The following is a 19,311-nucleotide window of genomic DNA, read 5'->3' as shown; positions in this document are numbered from 1 at the left end:
AAAAACCCCCACGTGTGAGACAGCATCCATAAGGCTTTTCTTTCTTCCAGCTTGGTGTCCAAGAGGGCAGACTCAAGTCTGACTGCCTGGGTTAGTTAGTTAGTTAGTCGTTCAGTTGTGTCCGACTCTTTGTGACCCTATGGACTGTAGCCTGCCAGGCTTCTCTGTCCATGGAATTCTCCAGGCAAGAATACTGGAGTGGGTTGCCATTTCCTTCTACAGGGGATCTTCCTGACCCAGGGATCAAACCCAGGTCTCCTGCACTGCAGGCAGATTCTTTACCACTGAGCCACCAGGGAAGCCCAATGGTAATCTTACCTCTAGTTTTATTTTGTCCTCCTGTTTCTTTTTCTGTCCTTCATTTGCCCAGATTTCCTCACTTTTAATTCTATCATAATTGTAACATATGTTGTTTTAACACCAAATCCTTTGTGGATCAGGATAAGGACTATGTTTTAAAGTGTTATTATAAAAGGACATGTGATTTAGTGATGATCACTGAAGGATTTTCACCAAAAGTGACTGAGGTACCAGTTTTTAAATATCTTTATTTACAAATTGGTATATTATCGGTCAGTTTGAATGCCATATGTGTGATAAAATAGATTATGAGAAATATCATATTTACAATGAAATCATTATTTTATATAACTGAATCACCTAGTAGGCTACCTCCTGCAATAATAACTTAATGGGCCTAATTCTGCCCTTTGAATGGGCCAATTTCATGCTTCTCTTAGAAAATTTTGAGTTCGGTATAGTTTCTTAGTGCTTAAGAGAAAATCCCTGGGAACCAGCAAATGGAACCAGACCTCTCTGGGACTGAGAGACAGGAGTGAGAGAAAAGACATCCTGTCACATCTTAGTCCCGCGACTGCTATGCTTTGCAGCAGGAGGAAAGAATCAGTCCCAAGAATTACATTGAACATTTCCAAATCCTCAATATCAAGGATGAATTTCTAAAACAAGTTTTGTAGACAGAAGCTCTCCAGCTAGTCATTAACTAAAATTCATATGCAATACAGTCAAGGATGCTGTGCTTACAAAAACCACATATAGCTTATTTATCTCTAATTTTAAAATAATTCTTTCCCTTATTGGGTATGCAAGTGAGCAGTGGAGAAAGTGGTGCATCTGCAATACCTGAAATTAAAAAAAAGAAAAACATCAGTTTAAAAATGGCCAAGATTAGAGGGTGGATCATGGACCCTCGTTAAGTGAAACAGAATATTTTCAAAACGAGGCATGACAGAATAGCAGCCTGGAGCCATGAGAAAGTTGAGAGGCAATTAGTCAGCATAGAGGGTCAAATGTAGTGTGTTGTTAATTCCCACTGGTGAAATAAGCTGACCACTTACCGGCTGGGGCCAGGGATTTTAGTGCTTCCAGAAGATGTGGGCTAGAGAACTTTACCAGGCACCGGAGGGGCTCTTCTCTCTCAGCCAGGATGCCCCCATTTAAGTCACTTTTGAATTTCGTTTCAAGCTGTCATCAGATATATTTATAAATGACTATTAAATACAAATATTTTGCAATGGCAAAATATAAAGAGACACGATTATGTGTTTCACTAATTCTTGTTATCAAGAAACATAGGGATGAATGGGAGTGGGAACCATTTAAATTGCTAATTGCAAACACTGGGGGAAACCAGGATATCTACAGTATTGCACACGAAATGCTGAGAGTGCACTCATGAGATCCTGCCCTCAGTATGTCCTTTACTTGAGCATTAGGCTTACATTGTTAATGGAAAATGAGCACTGTTTTTTGTAATCTGTCATTTCAGTGTAAAAAATCTCATGTGTTTGGGGTCACTACCACAATTTAACTTATTATAGAAAATTTAAGAAATATACAGAAGGAGCACAGTGTAAGGAGTCCCCCTGTACATATCACCCAGCTGAAACGATCACCAGTCTTTTTCCATCTATTACCCCACCTCCTGTTCCCTACTGCCCGTATCCACTGGATTATTTTGAAGCAAATCCAAGACACCATAGTATCCTGCTTGTAAATATATCGATATCTACCTAAAAAGTATTTTTTCTAAACTTCACCTCCACAACATTAGCACACCTAAGAAAATTAATAACAGTTCCTCATATCATCAAATATCCAAGTATTGCTACTTCAATAGGTACTTGGCTCTTAGATTCTAACTTGAACTTTTTTCTTTTTGCTTAAAATGATTCTTGAAATTTAGAGGCAGAATGCTGAAGTATTCATGCATGAAACAATGCAGAGGGTGAGTAATGTCTGCAGCTAATTCAAATGGTTCCAAACAAAGAAAGAGAAAAGAAAGCAAACGTGGCAAAATGTTAACAATGAGTGCATTTTGAAGCAAAGGGGAAATGGATGTTCACTGAGGTATTCGTGCATGTTTCCTGAAGGTTTGACATTTTTCAAAACAAAAGAGGTAGGGAAAAATTAGTAGCAGGTATGAATAAATGTGTACCTTGACTTATAGAATAGACACATTCTCAGATGTGTATAAAGGAAGTTTTGTGTATTAAATCTTATGTGTCCTAGACCAGCGGTTCTTTATGCAGAATCAGCTTGTGGGCTTGTGAAAACAGACAGTTGGGACCCACCTCGAGAGTCCCCTATCCAGTAGGATTACGGCCGGCCAAGAACCTGCATTTCTTACCCATTCCTAGGTGATGGTGATGCTGCTGGCCCAGAGACCAGACTTGGAGAATGACTGTCTTAGGATATATTTAAAAGAACTGTATTAAAACCTGCCATTCAGGGACCTTGACTTGAAAGGTGTCAAATCAACTTTTTCCACTAAAACCAAACCAAACCAAACAGGTGTTGGGCCTGACTAAGCAGTTCACTGGTAGATTTCAAGTGTGGCCTGTAGCTGCAGAAAATTCTAAGCAGGAAGAATTTTATTGGAAGGTTTGAAGGGAGGAGAGTGTTATGAATATGAACATGAGTATTAGATTAGGGTGGTCATGATACAAATCTTGAATTTTGCTAATGGTGACCAAGGGCTTGCCCCCCACCTGGCTTTCCTGGTGGGCAGTGACTCACTTCTGGAATGAGCCAGGTTTGCAGGCTACTGTTTTTTTCCCTGTGTGATGCCAACTGGGCTATATAATGACTGATTTCTTCAATCTTTTGTCCAATAAGTATTTATGAGCACTGACCATGTACAAACACTGTTCTAGGTGTGGATGGGCTAGAAGGATACAATTTTTTTCCCCTCAAAAATACAGATCACAGCTGGTTACACATAACTAGATTAATATAAAAGGTGAAATGAAAAGGCAAATTCAGAATTTCCAAAGGGGGGTTGCCCTTTGCAACAGAGGAACTTACTAAATACGATAAAGAAGTCTATTTTAACTCATAAATTATACAAAATTAAAGTGATGAATGACATAAGTTTCTTTGAATTGTTTTCCACTTGAAACTTTAGTTCTTTTTAAAAAATACTGATAACTTGTAGTTAGGTTATAGCGGCGTCCTACCTTATATTGTGCAAATTCTAGTCTTGGTTGAGGATAGTCTCCAAAAATTTCTTGAGTCACTTTCTGCACTCTCTCTTTTTCTACTTTGTTTTCATGAATGATCCTTGAATCCACTATAGATGGAAGATTTCAAGAGAAACCAGCTGTTAGGAATGTATTTTATCCACAAAGTATCATCCTTTCATTCCTAATCTTTCAACATGCTCATATAATTTTGAAGTAACATTTAATGCTTTTTTACTTGATTGTAATAATTTCTTACAAAGTAGAAATTTAGAAATATAGGCTGATAAGAAAGAAGATAAAAATCACCCCATAATCCTACCACACAAAGATAAATACTGTTAAAACATTTTAATACATTTGTCTAACCCCTTTTTTCAGTGAATAAAAAGATACATATTTTAAAGGCTGGGTTTATAAAATATACACAATTTTGTACCCTGCTTTCTTTACTTAATATGAAATCAGTAGCAGTTCCTGTGCCATTGGAAAGTCATGGTTTACTTCATGATGGCTGTACCATTTCATTTTACTGCTAAGTCACTGCCAAGAAAAAGGCACATTTCCATTTTTATAGTATGTTATACCCCACCACTTTTTTTGAACTTTCTGATCCACATTAGTAGTTTCATATTCTATTCTCTTGGGTTTTCTATGGATGGACTCATGTCAACTATGAATGGTGAAATGGTCACGATTCTGATTACAGGCACACCACAGAAATAAGTGGGTGCCGTTCTATACCACTGCACTGAAGTGACTCACATGAGTTTTTTGGTTTCCCAGTGCATATGAAAGTTATGTTTATATCGTACTGTGGTCTATTACGTGTGCAACAGTATTATGTCTAAAAGGACAATATACATGGCTTAATTAGAAAGTACTTTATTGCTAAAAAAATGCTGACCATCATCTAAGCCTTCAGCAAGTTGTAATCTTTTACAATAGTAACATCAAAGATCACTGATCACAGTAACAAAAATGAAAAAGTCTGAAACATTGTGAGAAACTGTGACAGCCACACACCTGAGCCAGTGCTACTGGAAAAACGGTGCCCACAGATTTGCTCAATACAGGGTGACCACAAACCTTCAATTTGTAAAAAGCCAAATACCCGCCAAGTGCAATAAAGTACTTGGGAAGCAATTTACCCAATGCATTAAGATCCTGGGCTCCAGACTCAGATTCGGTTTTTCCTTTGCTGATTCCTAGTTATGTGATTCTGCTCAGTAAGTTACTAAACCTCTCTGAAACCCAGTTTTCTACCCCTCTTTTCTGATAAAAAGAGCTTGTTCATGGGACTGCTGTGAAGATTATGGAAATGATACATATGAACACTTTAGTATGGTGCCTGGCACAGAAGAAATGCTCAGTTAAATTATTTAGTTTTTTGTTTTGGTTTTGATTATGACTAGATGCCATTCTAGCAAATTCTAAAGGAGACCTACATTAGCTTAGCTTCCCCACTTCAAGATAAATTTACTTTTCAGTTTTCTGAAAACAGGAGATACTTTTGAATCACAATCCTGGTACAGAAATGTTTTTACTGGGTGAGAGAAATCTGAAAAGGAACGTCCTTCCAAATTTCAGTGTTTATCTTAAAATACACATACTATTTATATCTAGCCCAAGGCTTCTTTCTTGTAGAGATGTAGTAGAGTTGTGAGTTTCAAAGCTCTAGGAAAAAGAAAACAGGAAAAAGTGAATGCTTTCCTAATTTTATCACCTCAAAGTATAGATATTGATTGGTTTTAGTGCACAAAAGTATGGCAAATCTTATCTTTCATTTTTTCCAACACAGATATTTGAGGCCCTATGCAGACTGAGTTGAGCATTTCTCCTAGAGCGATACTGACAGAGACTGCCGGGGCCAGCAACAAGGCTGCTTTGTTTGAGGAACTCTGTACCTTGTTAACATAAAAGTGTATCTATAAGAACTATAGCTGCTGAGCCAAAAGCTAGAGAAATCAAAGGCAGCCTTTACAATGTGATGCTGTGGTTTTATATTTATGTCTTTATAACTGTGGGAAAAAAACCTCACTGACAATCCTTACAGAAAAATAACTTTCCTGCTGTAAGTCTAAATCTCCCAGACTCCTTCACTCACTTTCCCCCACTGAAGGCACTGTCTTTATAATCAAGTGTTTCACGAGTTTTTCTAGAAACGCAACTGATCATAGCAGAACTGTTGATATTAATAGCAATTTGGTAGGAGGCTGGTAGGTAAGAGGGAAGGTGCTATGGGGGAAATCATTATCTAAATTTTTTTAAAAATTATTTTTAATTGGAGGATAATTGCTTTACAATATTGTGTTGGTTTCTGCCATACATCAACATGAATCAGCCATAATCAGACATATTACATATGTCCCTTCCCTCCTGAGCCCCTTCCCACCTCCCACCCACCCCACCTCTCCAGGCTGACAGAGCATCGGGTGTGAGCTGCCTGCATCATAACAGCAAATTCTCACTGGCTACCTATTTTACACATGGGAACGTACATGTACGCAACTTCTTAATGTTAAGCTTGTTCTCCTTAAAGAGTAGCTTGCAGAAAGCCATCACTTCTTTCTACTTAGAACAGATGAAAATATGTAAGTAGAACATACCTAGGGGCTCGAAGATACACAGTCTTAACAATTCTATAGGAGTCTGAACATATGAGCACACAGATGCCATGCAGAGGGGAAAAAAAAAACAAAACCCCTGAGCCTTGGAGCAAGGCCAGATCCATTATCACTAAAAGGAAAATAATACATTCAAACAATTTTTTATCTTATTAGTTTTTTTGTTTGTTTGTTTACTCCTAGTACACTAGACACACCTCATGAAGTTATGAGGAATTATGGTTATACCCTTTGTACCAAGTTGGCCCCACATAATATGCCTTGATATCTGACCAGGAACATTTTTTATTTTTTGACTCACACAGCATGGCACGTGGGATCTTAGTTTCCGACCAGGGACTGAACCCATGCCCACTGCTTTGGAAGTGAAGTCTTAACCACTGAACTGCTAGAGAAGTTCCACACTCAAATAATTTTTTTTTTTTTTTTAACATTCAAATGCAGAGTTCATTTTATTGAAGCTCAGTCAAACAAATTACCATTAATTTGCCCCCAGTAAAATTCAGTATTAAAAATGTTTCATGTTTGCCAAGTGAAAAGTAAATAGCTAAAAGGTGTTAATAAAACTTTTTAATTTATTTTTTATTGAAGGATAATGGCTTTACAGAATTTTGTTGTTTTCTGTCAATACACTCAAATAATTTTGATAAATAAACAAACTGTGGGAATTCATAAACCAATGCTTCCTCTTTTAATTCCTGTATCACTTGCTTGACTAGTGGGACAAAAAAAATTCTGCTTCTCTCTTACATAGCAGAATAATATAATCAGCTTCAAAAGATAATGTAAAGTTACTCTGAAGAGAAAATAAATTCTGATTGGAATAGCTGATTAGGAAATAGGGGGCCTATAACATACACTCCAGTGACCAACGGGCAGTATAAATACAATACAATTATGAAAAGATGAAAGTGAGGAATTATCTTATTTCCTATCATGTTTGCTGAAAACTCTCCACTTCAGGGACATCTGATGTGATCTTCTGTTGTTGGAGGTAGACTTTCCCACCTGCTCAGCTTCTAAATTACACATGAAAGAGAAAATGGAGACTCAGCTTTAAATAGAGTCACTGATGGGCTCACCTGATTATACTGTTTAAAAACAATAGCCTTAAGAGAGTCCAGATACCGGCTTCTGAGGTCCATTTTCACAATCTGATGGTGTTTGCTAGCAACTGTCAGTGCCTTGAAGTGAAAATTAGCAAGATTATTATTAATAGCATTACTGTGTCTATCCCTGTATTTATACTTGTTCAGAAAAATGTAGGAGTTGTAATTAGTGAATAATTTCTACTTAAAAAAATTCAGAACAATTAAATTTCATGGTCTGTTATTCACCTTGAAAAACAAAACAGTGGCTAGTGGCATTAAGATCCTCAGAAAGGCAAGGTCTTTTGTACCATTTTTAGAAAAGAGATCCTATTCTTTTTTTTTAATTAAAAAAATTTTTTTGGGGTCAAACTACACAGCAGGCAGGATATTAGTTCCCCAACCAGGGACTGAACCTATGCCCCCTGCAGTGGCAGTACGGAGTCTTAACCACTGGACTGCCAGGGAAGCCCCAGAGTGATCCTGTTTAAAGTTAGGAATTATGATAAATTAAGGTGAGAGTTAAGACTAAATGAATACTCAAATGTTACCATTTTTTATGGCTAGTCATTAGTACTGTAATGACGCCATACAAAAATACAAATAGAAAAAGCAAATTATAGACCTTATGTACCACTCCGGTTTCTGGAATAAAACATCTTCCGAAAGGAACCAGCAAAACTGGTAAAAGCAGTTACTTTGGGTGAGTGGGACTGGGAAAAAGGGGTATGAAGTCATAAAAGATTGTTTAGAGACTTCACTGGTTGGATTTTTACCTCGATTGTGCATTACTTCTCAATTTTGAGACAGTAATGAAGAGTTCTAAACCAATGCTGATGCTGTGCTCTCACTTGCAGGATAATAGTACTTCCTGCTCTTTATTTTAGGAGATCAAGAATTACGGGTGGTATTTTACATCACATGATATTGAGAAGTTTAAACCTACATGGCCCTGAGATATACAAGAGCTGACTCATTGGAAAAGACCCTTATGCTGGGAAAGATTGAAGGCAAAAGAAGAGGGCAGCAGAGGATGAGATAGGTAGATAGCATCAACGACTCAATGGACATGCACTTGAGCAAACTCCAGGAGATAGTGGAGGACAGGGAAGCCTGGCGTGCTGCAGTCCATGGGATCGCAAAGAGTTGGACACGACTTAGCAACTGAACAACAATACTATTGCTTATAGTAGTTGGTTCCATACCTGACCCAGAAGGGGTAGATTGCTCTTCAGTTGGGAGGACGAAGTGAAGGCATATGGAGTTTGGGAATAGTATACCACATAAGCAGGTTTGTACTGGTTTGGCTTTTTATACTGTGTTCCCCAGGCAATTCGAATCCATACTGAGTTCTCCTCGGCATCTCTGAAGCTGACTGTCACCTTATTAAAAAAAAAAAAAAAAGACATAAGTTCTCTAATTAACATATCATGCTTTTTAGGGGTGAAGGATGTCACTGTCTGGCTGAAATCTTGCAGTTTTTCTCCTACTTCTCATTACAGTGATTTGAGAAATCTCTGGAAAAGCGTTTTGTGGTTGCTTTGTAAAGATACATTGTGCCTTGCAAAGTCTTTTGGAAGGAAAAAAAAAAATTTAAATCCCACAATTGGTGTATGACATCACAAATTCTCAATAATTTCTTGGGCTTTGTCCTGAAAAAATAGTAGAAAGGGACAGAAACTGGGCTACCTTTTTACAACTGAAACATAGTTTTTAGTTTGTCTCTTCTTTGTAAGTTTTCCCAAGAACTTTCTATTTTGAAGAGTATTATCTGATAAGATGTGTAGCTAATCCTCTCTCTGTCACACACACACACACACTCCACCCATCACTCCCAGTTACACTTCCTGTGCCCTCTCATACCAGCTTCTCTCTCCCGTGGTTCTGGGCAGGAGTTCTTAACCTGAAGTCAATGGTTAGAATTCAGGGCATCTAAGGACTTGGCGAGGGGGAAATGTCATCTTTACTTGTGGGCCTCTCTGATGACTCAGACAGTAAAGAATCTGCCTGCAATGTAGGGCCCCTGGGTTCAGTCCCTTATTTGTAAGTGAAATTTAGCATCTCCTTCAATTGTGAAAGTACGCATCAAGACAGTAGAATTTTAGGATGTTATTTTGTTCTCAACAGAAATCTCAACTATTTTTATCACATTACAATTGTTGCATGGGCCTCAAGAATATCATTTACACTTATTAGCACTTTGAAGCTAGTTGTTTTTAGACCCATTATGAGATTATTTATTGTGTTAATAAAGGAGCCACATGTATTACAATTTGCCATCTTAATGCCTTTATAGTAACTGTATTTTTAGTATCATTTGTTTCCCCTGTGATTCTGTAGATTTTATTTTACAGCATTTAAAAAGACACTTCTGAGAAGTAGTCCATAAGCTTCACTAACAGTGAAAATGTCATTGCCACAAAAAGGTTAAGACACTTGTCCTAGAGCAGCTGGTGAGTCACTCTTCACTCCTGGGCACTGGGAGATACTACTTGGCATGACGTCGCCATCATCAGCCTTTGGGAAAGTGGGGTTAACCAGTCACTAGTTACGATATGCAGAGGAAGGTAAAGATAAGCCAGGAGACCTCAGCTGGTTGAAGAAAGGGATGAGGACGTGTTGGTCAGCCCGGAGTAGAGGGACGGGGCAGACAGAGAAGACCCAAGGCCTTTACCTGTTTGTCCTCATCTAAAACCTGCAGCGCACACAGCATGTCACTCTCCAGCTGGTCTTTCAAGCAGGACAGACGTGACCAGTAAAAAAGCTCCTTTGTCCCCCCAGCCCCATGCTTTTGCTGCTGTTCAGTCACTAAGTCGTGTCTGACTCTTTGCGACCCCATGGCCTGTAGCATGCCAGGCTCCGTGGGGTTCTCCAGGCAAGAACACTGGGGTGGTTGCCATTTCCTTCTCCACCAGCCCCCACTAGTGTGCCTGAAATTCATTCATGAGGCAAAACCTTTCAGACCATGGTAGAGATAAGAGGTCTAACAACTGAAATACAAGGGCATCAAAGTAGGAGGAAATATGAGTGTTTCAGATGCTTTTTCTCCTTGCATGGTAGGGGCAGTGGCCTAGGGTTCAGAAAACAGAAATCCCTGCTGCCTGAAAGAGGGACAGGAAAGACCATCAAGTGAGGAGAAGGTGCTAGGAAGAAAGATGCACATAAACTCTGAATTGGACCCGAGAGAGAGAGAGAGAGAGACGCTCTCTAGCTTTCTTGTTTTGGGTGAAGTAAGATGGGTGTGCTGGCTGCAGTTTTGCAAGAGTAGTCAGTCAGTCAGTTTGAGCTTCATGAGAAGGCTGCTTCCAGAAGGGTCCAGATCACATATCTACAACATTTCTGGAGAACTGGCCAGGGATTCTGTGCCTATGAGGCTCTCTGTTTTTTTTAAAAAAAAAAAGCAGGTGCAGGTGCATACAACATACCCATAGTCCAGACAGGACTCTCCTATAACCTCTGCAGAGTTCACAATTTCATGGTAACAAGTTTTCAAATAATATAATCCAAAATGACAACTTATTCACAAAATTTAAATAATAAGAGAAATCTTCTTTTGGTTCACAGTTTTATTTGAATTAATTTATAAATTAAATACATCCCCACTCAAAAGGCTGATGATTTTGTTTTGTTATATAAACCTGATAAAATGATTCTAAGGTTCATCTGGACGAATGGTTAGGACATTTTTGACAAAGAAAAATAATTGAGGGTAGGGGTAGGGTTGACTTGTCTTAGGGGTTATGAAAATGTTTTAAAAACTAGTGATTAATGGAAGGGGGAGTTTGCTCCAGGCAAGTGGCCCCCCTGATACCAAAACCAGAAGCAGGAAGAGTTGCCCACACGGTCACTGGCAGGACCACTGCGAGTGGTCTCCCTGCTAGGGCAGAGCCGGCCCCTGGAGGAGTAGAGCAGAGTAGGTGCTCTCTGCAGGCAGCTGCTCACTCAGGCTAAGCTCACGCTCCTGCTGGAGACAAGCGAAGGGGACGATGGGGAGGGGTCGGTGGGATTCCTCCACCTGGGGGGCACAGCAGGAACAAGAAGAAATATTTCCCTCCAAGAGTCTTGTGGCAGAAAAAACAGGGCTTGAGGATAAGCCTGGGGAAAGGATGTATTTTCTCTGAGAATTAAGCATGTTTACAAGAAGTAGAGTAGGAAGCAGAAGAGGGAAGGGAGTAAGGATGCAAAAGAGGGCAGAAAAAAATAGTATATGTGCTGCCGAAGCGAGCACAGAAGAGGACAGAGAAAAATAGAGCAGAAAAATTGGATGAGGATGTAGATGAATGCACAGCACACAGAAGGGTCGTTATAAGAAAGGAGATGAGGGAACACGTTCGGTGACAAGTGGATATGTAGAAAGCAGGACCAGTTCCAGACTAAAGGATGAGGTAAGGGGATGGAGGTGACATCACCCTTACGGCAGAAGGCAAAGAGGAACTGAAGAGCCTCTTGATGAAGGTGAAAGAGGACAGTAAAAAAGCTTAAAACTCAACATTCAAAAAACTAAGATCATGGCATCCAGCCCCATCACTTCATGGCAAATAGATGGGGAAACAATGGAAACAGTGACAGACTTTTATTTTCTTGGGCTCCAAAATCACTGCAGATGGTGACTGCAGCCATGAAATGAAAAGATGCTTGCTGCTTGGAAGAAAAGCTATGACCAACCTAGACAGCATATTAAAAAGCAGAGACATTATTTTGCTGACAAAGGTCCGTCTAGTCAAAGCTATGGTTTTTCCAGCAGTCATGTATGGATGTGATAGCTGGACCATACAGAAATTTGAGCACCGAAGAATTGATGCTTTTGAACTATGGTGCTGGAGAAGTCTCTGGAGAGTCCCTTGGACTGTAAGGAGATCAAACCAGTCAATCCTAAAGGAAATCAGTCCTGAATATTCATTGGAAGGACTGATGCTGAAGCTGAAGCTCCAATACTTTGGCCACCTGATGCAAAGGACTCATTTGAAAAGATCCTGATGTCGGGAAAGATTGAAGGCAGGAGGAGAAGGGGAGAACAGAGGACGAGGACGAGATGGTTGGATGGCATCACCGACTTGATGGACGAATTTGAGCAAGCTCCAGAAGTTGATGAAGGACAGGGAAGCCTGGTGTGCTGTAGTCCATGGGGTCGCAAAGAGTTGGACACAACTGAGTGACTGAACTGGACTGAAGGGGATGGAGAGAGAAGTCAAGGAGTTTGAGAATCAAAATATGCTCCAAAAGGGAACACCTGTGTGCCAGAGGATGGGCATAGTGAGGTGGATAGGACAGAATTTGGGGGCATTTGTTAGTCTTCCTCTATGCAAGGAGGACTAAGGCAGAGTCAGGTGGAAAGAGAATGAAGCAGGGGAGGCTGTGAAAAAGCTATCATCAACCTGTGACAAGATGCTGAAGTGGTGCTTGGCTCTTAAGCTACAATGCCCAAAGTGTAGCCATTAGCCACCCAGGGCCATTTAAGTAAAATTCATTATTGTTACATAAGATGAACACCTTTAGATTCTCAGTCACACCAGCCACTCTTCAGGTTCTTGGTGGCCACATGTAGCTACTGGGCCATGTCCTGGACATCTCTGACCTAGAACATTTCCATCAATGCAGAGTCCTACCAGGCAGTGCTGCTCTTGAGGAAGAAGCAGAACCCTGAACTGAAAGGTAAAGGGAGCAGAAAGTTTTTACAATGAGCAGAGTTTGTCTTTGATATCGAGTAGAATAGTATGGAATATTATTAACTGAAATTCTTGCAAATTAAAAAAACAAGGTAGTGACAAATTTTAAGTGCATGGAATCCATGAAATTGAATCTCATGGAAATTCAGATAAATTCTATTCTTACATTTTTTAATGCTCTCTGAAGAATTTTCTTGAATGAACTTTTGAATTGTTCCACATCAAAAAGGTCAATGTCGTTACCTGTCAAAGTGAAAACAAAAATCAAGAAAAATCAAGGGAGCTACACTGTCTTCAATACATTTGCAAAGACCCTGAGTAAGAACAATAATGATCAAATCACACAAACACTGCCAGTATCTCTGACTCAGCATCACCAAATATATTTCTCACTTTTCTATACATGAGTAATAATCACTTCATTTGGAAAGAAAAGACTTAAGAGGAACATGCTGCTGTTCCTTTTTAAATTGCCCAAATATCAAATACAAGTGTTTGGTTTAAAATGAGAAACATTACCTGGTCCTTTACTCATCTGAAAAACATCCCAAATTTTCTGGTGCCGATGAAATTGAGTATCTGAGGGAGGAAGAAAGAGCTCATTACCGCACGTCAGAGAACTTTCAAGCAACGGGCTTGTAAGTATATATTTTTAATAATGTGAAAGTGGAGAAAATAACAGTAATTTACAAATTAAGTTATGCAGATTTTTCTTTGAAATATAAATTTTCAATGGATTAAATTTACTCCAATAAAATAAGTTATAATGAATTACTCAACATAGTAGAGATTTAGCCTTTATTCTTAGACCATTTATTCTGTCCATACAGGTCTACTCCACAGAGTGCTGCATCTCTCCAGCAAGCCAGCGATGACGTGTTCCTGGCACCGGTGTTTCCATCGACTGCTTATTCTGGACCACTCTTCTCCTAACTCCTTGTTGCACCTCATTCTGGTCTCTACTAAAACATCACCATGCAGAAAGGCCTTCCTGAGCACTCCACCCAAATTGAAGCCCCCATCCCACTATGGTTTTTCCAGTAGTCATGTATGGATGTGAGAGCTGGACAATAAAGAAGGCTGAGCACCAAAGAATTGATGCTTTCGAACTGTGGTGTTGGAGAAGACTCTGGAGAGTCCCTTGTACTGCAAGAGATCAAACCAGTCAATCCTAAAGGAAATCAGTCCTGAATATTCATTGGAAGGACTGATGCTGAAGTTGAAGCTCCAATACTTTGGCCACCTGATGCGAAGAGTTGACTCATCAGAAAAAACCCTGATGCTGGGAAAGACTGAAGGCAGGAAGAGAAGGGGACGACAGAGGATGAGATGGTTGGATGGTATCACAGACTCAATGGACATGAGTTTGAGCAAGCTCTGGGAGATGGTAAAGGACAGGGAAGCCTGGTGTGCTGCAGTCCATGGGGTCACAAAGAGTTGGACATGACTTAGCAACTGAACAATAATAACAACATCCCACCCTGCTCTAGTTTACTTCATGGCACTTATCACTACCTGACATTACAGTATATATTCAGATGTTCATTTATACACTTGCTTGTACACATGGGATACTGGACTTAGTCTTGTTCATCTTATTTCCAGTGTCTAGCCACTGGCTGGCATTAAACATATTCATTTGATGACTGACTGAATGAATGGATGAATGTATGATACAGAAGGTACCCTTTAGGAGTTACAAACTTAAGGAGTATATTGGATTAAAAATGGATCCAGTAAGTTATTGAACTCAGTCCCAACACATCATCATCCTGGCTTTACTCAGACCCTGTGCTGACCCCCATCTGCATCCGGGTCTAGGACCAAGGTGCTCTGCACCCCAAAAAGAGGAACTGTGGGCTCCAACACGAGGGCACTAACCTGCTGTGCCTTTGAACTATTATTTTTCTTGCCCTGTGTCTTTTTCTTTTCTTCCCCTTTTTGGTGCCTTGGTGTTCTCTCCCTATCCCAGTCTGTTTATGGCGATGGCCTGAGAAATTTTGATTATCTAGTTTTGTCTGAAATAGCTGTAATCAGGTACAATGTGATGTCTGCCCTTAAAGACAGCATCCAAAGGGTTTTGTTTCTTTCTGGCATTTTCTTCCTTGGTTCTGTGCTTCAGAGTTCAGATGGCCTGCTAAATCATCTCTGAATAAGGTTGTTATAATAATAATAATGGAGATGAATCATCTTTTGTTGATAATGATTCTTTTAAACACCATGCAGAAGTTCATGATAAATGGCAAAGAATTAAGTACAAATGCAGACATTTCCTCGAATAGTACGCATCCGAGACTAACCCATGATCTTTGTGACAAGCTTGGTCCACTTCTAGTGTCCACTGTCTTAGTCGGGGGTCCACTTTCCTTCTAGTGGCACATGCAGACCCCAGAGCCAGGCCTGCCTCTCTCTCTTAGTACCCCTTGACCACACCACGTGCAAGTCCAGTCAGCATTATCCTTACAAACTTAAGAGTACTTAAGCGGCACTGTGATTATAACAAATTCTTAGAAATATATTTTCAAATTCTGTTAGCAATAATACAAAGCCTAGCAAATATTTACTATGTGCTTATTATGTGCCAATTACTGTGCTAAGAACTTTTCAAGGCTTATCTTACTTAACCCTCACAACGACCCTGTGAAATACAGGTTGTTATTATGTCCATTTGATTTAGGAAAAGTCTGAAGCTTAGAAAAAGGTGACGTGACTTGGCAAAGAACACAAGACTGGTAAGTGACAGAGCTGAAATATGAAACCAGGTCAGCTTGACTCTAAAATCTGAGCCATCACATACAAAACCGTCTCTCTGATGAAACTGGACTGGTTAAGTGTAAATACAAATCACCAAGACTTACAAATGATGTCTAAAAGGGCTGCATCATTGAGACTCGCACGATTCTCCTGAAAGAGAATATAATAATACTTTTAGTAATTATGGTGACAGGTTTGGTTCCACTCCATCTACAGCACATTTTAGGGTTGCTTAGGACAGACTATGAGGGCCCTCTCAAAACTGTACTGACAACGTGTCTCCCATCTATGCTCTTCTGTTAAGTAACAAATATGCCTTCTGATTCGTGTCCCAGTACAGGCTTTCACAACTGTTCTTCCAAGATCTACTCTTCATTGATCACTTTTAACTTTCTGTTTGGTTTTTTCAATCAGTGGTATCCAGACCCCCTCTATACCAGCGTTTCTCAACTAGGCTTGAGTGACATTTTGAGTCAGACACATCTGTGTTGTGGAAGCTGTCCTAGAATGTAAAGGAACATTCCTGGCCTCTATCCCTTGGAAGCCAGCAGCGCCCACTCCCAGTTTTGACAACCAGAAACATCTCCAGACGTCGTGTCTTCTGGGAGCAAAACCATCTCAGCTGAGAACTACTACTCTATACATACACATTTGTATGTTCACATAGTATATAGTTTCTTTTAATGTTATACATAAAGATCTAGTTTATTCTTTTTAATGATCAGAGTATTTTGTTAAGTGGATGTATTATTATTTATCTCATCTCCTAAGTACAGTTAGTTCCAATTTTTTGTGTGTAAATAATGCTAGTTAACACCTTTATTTACATGTAACCATTTATATATAACTATATATATTAGTGTTTATCAATTATATCATATATACCTCCTTATTTTTTATGTTTTCTATATATTTAAATATCCAGAAGTGGAACTGCTGGGTCATAAAGTATATGTATTTAAAAATGAATGAGGGAAGGGTATACTGGGTATGTGAGGGTATAGTAAAATTCTTTGTACTATACTTGCACCTTTTCTGAAAGCCTAAAATCACTTTAAAATAAAAAGCAAATAAGTAAATAAATACATGTGAAAGAGAATGTCTCTTTCTGCATAACTTGATCAACATATTTGAGTATTATCTTTTCATCTTTGACAATCTGATAGTTTAAAAAAAGAATACTGCTCATTATTTTAACTTCTTTGTCTGTTTCTTCTCCCTTGGTATTCACTTTTTTTTCCTCACTAATTTGTAAGCATTCTTTCTAAGTTGAAAAATCCAATTAAAAATTAGCACATTTTCCACTATAGTGGGACAGAACCTTCCTCACGTCACAGGCTAGAGCAACTTAAGTCTCTTTTGAACTAAGGAAAGGAAAGAAAGAGAAAAACCTAAGGGTAGTGTGGTATTCAAGGTTAATCATTTTGAACACTGTTACCTCACAAAGCAGAACCAAGTCCTGAACAATAGATTCCTTTCTCTGCCGAAAGTTTACAGTCTGCAGTTGATTTTCAGACAAAAAATTCCAGGTTTTTAGGACTGTCATCATTTCAGGCATTGGGATTTTCAAGATGGTCCTCCTGAAAAACTCAGCAAGAGTTTCATCCATCTCTTTGGCACTTTAATAAAAATAAAACCAAAAACAGCACAACAAAGTATTAAGCAAACACAAAAGTACAACTTAGTGAACTTTCAGCATCATAATTTTAGCCAGAATTATGATTTGTAGGCCAAACACCTAAAATTTTCAGGTATTCTGCAGAGAGTATTTCAACAAGAGGATTTTCTCTTAAGTGTACATTTTAAAATATTTTAAGGTTTTTAAAAATTAATGTTCTCTCTCCTTTCTTGGCTAGAGTATTTTGATCTTTTGATAGCAATAGTAAGTGATTCATTCACTCATTTACCTATTCATGTGTCAAATTACTATGCACCCATGAGAGCCAGGCACTTTTTTAGGCACAGGGGATAGAGCTTTTACCAAAAATGACAAAAATCCCTGCCAGTAGGAAGTGTCCTTCCTAGCTGAGAGAGACAGGCAACAGGAAAATCACACAAAAATGTTAAAAGTGGTAAGTGCTGAGGAGAAAAGAAAGCAGTGTTAGGAAGCTAGTGGCAGTGAATATGGAGCAGGCTGGGAATGGGTGGGGGAAGAGGGGAATGGAGAGCAGGCCTGAGAGAAGGTGGCATCTGAGCCAATTCTTGGGGGAGGAAGAGTGAGTCATGTGGTGGTTGCTGGAAGAGCTCTCCAGGCAGATGGAACAGCAAGTGCAAAAGCCTTGGGACCATCAAGGGGAGAAGGAGGCCTCCAGTCAGGCCAGAGAGGAGAGTGAAAAAGCCCAGAGGAGGAGCTGAGAAGGGCCGTATTTATGACAAGAAGCAGAAGTCAGTCAGTCAATCTCATCCGCTTCCACCAAGATTACGGGATTTACAGGGACAAACAGAAGAGATTCCCCTAAAAGGATCGTGGCTATGAGTTATTTCTACCATTTAAGCGTTTGTTGAATGGCATATAATTTATTATATGATTATATATGATTAAGCTCCACTAGGGCAGGAACTATGTTTGTCTTATTCACACCGGCCTTCCTAGAATCTAGAACAGTTTCAGCCCAAGAACTGTCTTAGTGGAAATACTTGTTGAATAGGAAGCCCCAAAGTATTAGATACTCTCCCTAAGAAGCCGTGCCTGAGGAGATAAACACCTGGGAAGGATTAGGGTCCAACAGCCAGTGACAATATCAAGCCAACGTCCCCCATCAAAAACACTGGAGGTGAGGGTGGTTGTTAAAACGCAGACTCCTGGGCCCAGCGATTTAAACGAGGGGAGGGGAATGCGGGGGAAGTGCTTGAAATTTCTGCATTTTTACAATTAGTCTTAATTCTGGCTAAAGTTTGGGAATGTCATTCTAAACAATTCTGGTAGAAAGAGGGAATGGAGGGAATGCAACCTCATCAATAAAACTGGAAACCCTTAAATAAACTCTTCTGATTCCCTGTGATTATCTTTCCTCTTCGCTGCGCGTGGCACAGTCTGGCATATAGTAGGTACACGAGATACAACAACTGAATGAACGCATGACCAAAAAGGCCCCTGTAAATATACACCGCCGAAGAGCTGCCACAAGGAGCAGGAGTAATGCGAGACTAAAAAGGACGGACGTCAAGGTTATCCCAAAATCAAAACACCCAACTCTGAGGAGTTTTTAAAAATTAATGTTCTCTCTCCTTTCTTGGCTAAACACCGAACGCTGAGTTTAGCACTTGACAGCTCTGGGCGGCGCCCGCGTGACGCAGGCTCTACGTAAGGCCCCGCCCCCATGACGGCTGTGACGTCACGATCCAGCGTCTCCGCCCTCTTCGCCTCAGCCTCAACCGAAGATCCCCCGCCTCAGGCCCAAGACCAAGGACTAGTCCCTCACCTTGGGGACCGTGGCAGTCACAAGAGAGTAGCCTCAGAGTCGTGGGACGTGGCTTCTTCTAGGCTCCTGCCACATCCCACCCGATCCCACGCCGTCAGGGGTTCTCTTACCGTTCCACATCGCCGGCCGGCTCTCTCCTCATCGACTGTTCCCGCCCGCTGCACCTTCAAAACCACCAATTGCAGTGCCCGTCGTGCTGGAGCCCCGCCCACCGGGGGGACGCCAACTCTGGACTGTACCCTCGGCACAGGGGACCATGTGAGGAGAGCGAC

At 40.1% G+C, this 19,311-nt stretch overlaps 1 protein-coding gene across 2 annotated transcripts; it reads right to left on the bottom strand.

Annotated features, from left to right (window-relative positions):
- Positions 1-528: 528 nt before the first annotated feature.
- Positions 529-19,246, bottom strand: CENPN (centromere protein N). Of its 2 annotated transcripts, none has more exons than XM_065925079.1 (11): positions 19,040-19,246; positions 17,056-17,236; positions 15,722-15,767; positions 13,383-13,442; positions 13,030-13,106; positions 8,403-8,579; positions 7,192-7,293; positions 5,096-5,159; positions 3,480-3,592; positions 1,359-1,485; positions 529-1,143 (listed from the first exon to the last, which is right to left on the bottom strand). In XM_065925079.1, exons 2-11 carry the CDS (start codon positions 17,224-17,226, stop codon positions 1,061-1,063), a joined length of 1,020 nt encoding a protein of 339 aa, XP_065781151.1. In that variant the 5' UTR covers positions 17,227-17,236; positions 19,040-19,246; the 3' UTR covers positions 529-1,060. The 2 variants fall into 2 exon arrangements, with proteins under 2 accessions (XP_065781151.1, XP_065781150.1); XM_065925078.1 differs by having other exon boundaries at positions 19,150-19,235.
- Between the last annotated feature and the right edge of the window lie 65 nt (positions 19,247-19,311).

This window comes from Muntiacus reevesi, chromosome 2 (genome assembly GCF_963930625.1).
Source record: "Muntiacus reevesi chromosome 2, mMunRee1.1, whole genome shotgun sequence".
NCBI classification, from domain to species: domain Eukaryota; kingdom Metazoa; phylum Chordata; class Mammalia; order Artiodactyla; family Cervidae; genus Muntiacus; species Muntiacus reevesi.
Note: the sequence above shows the minus strand (reverse complement) of the source record. Positions and strands in the feature narration are given on the sequence as shown.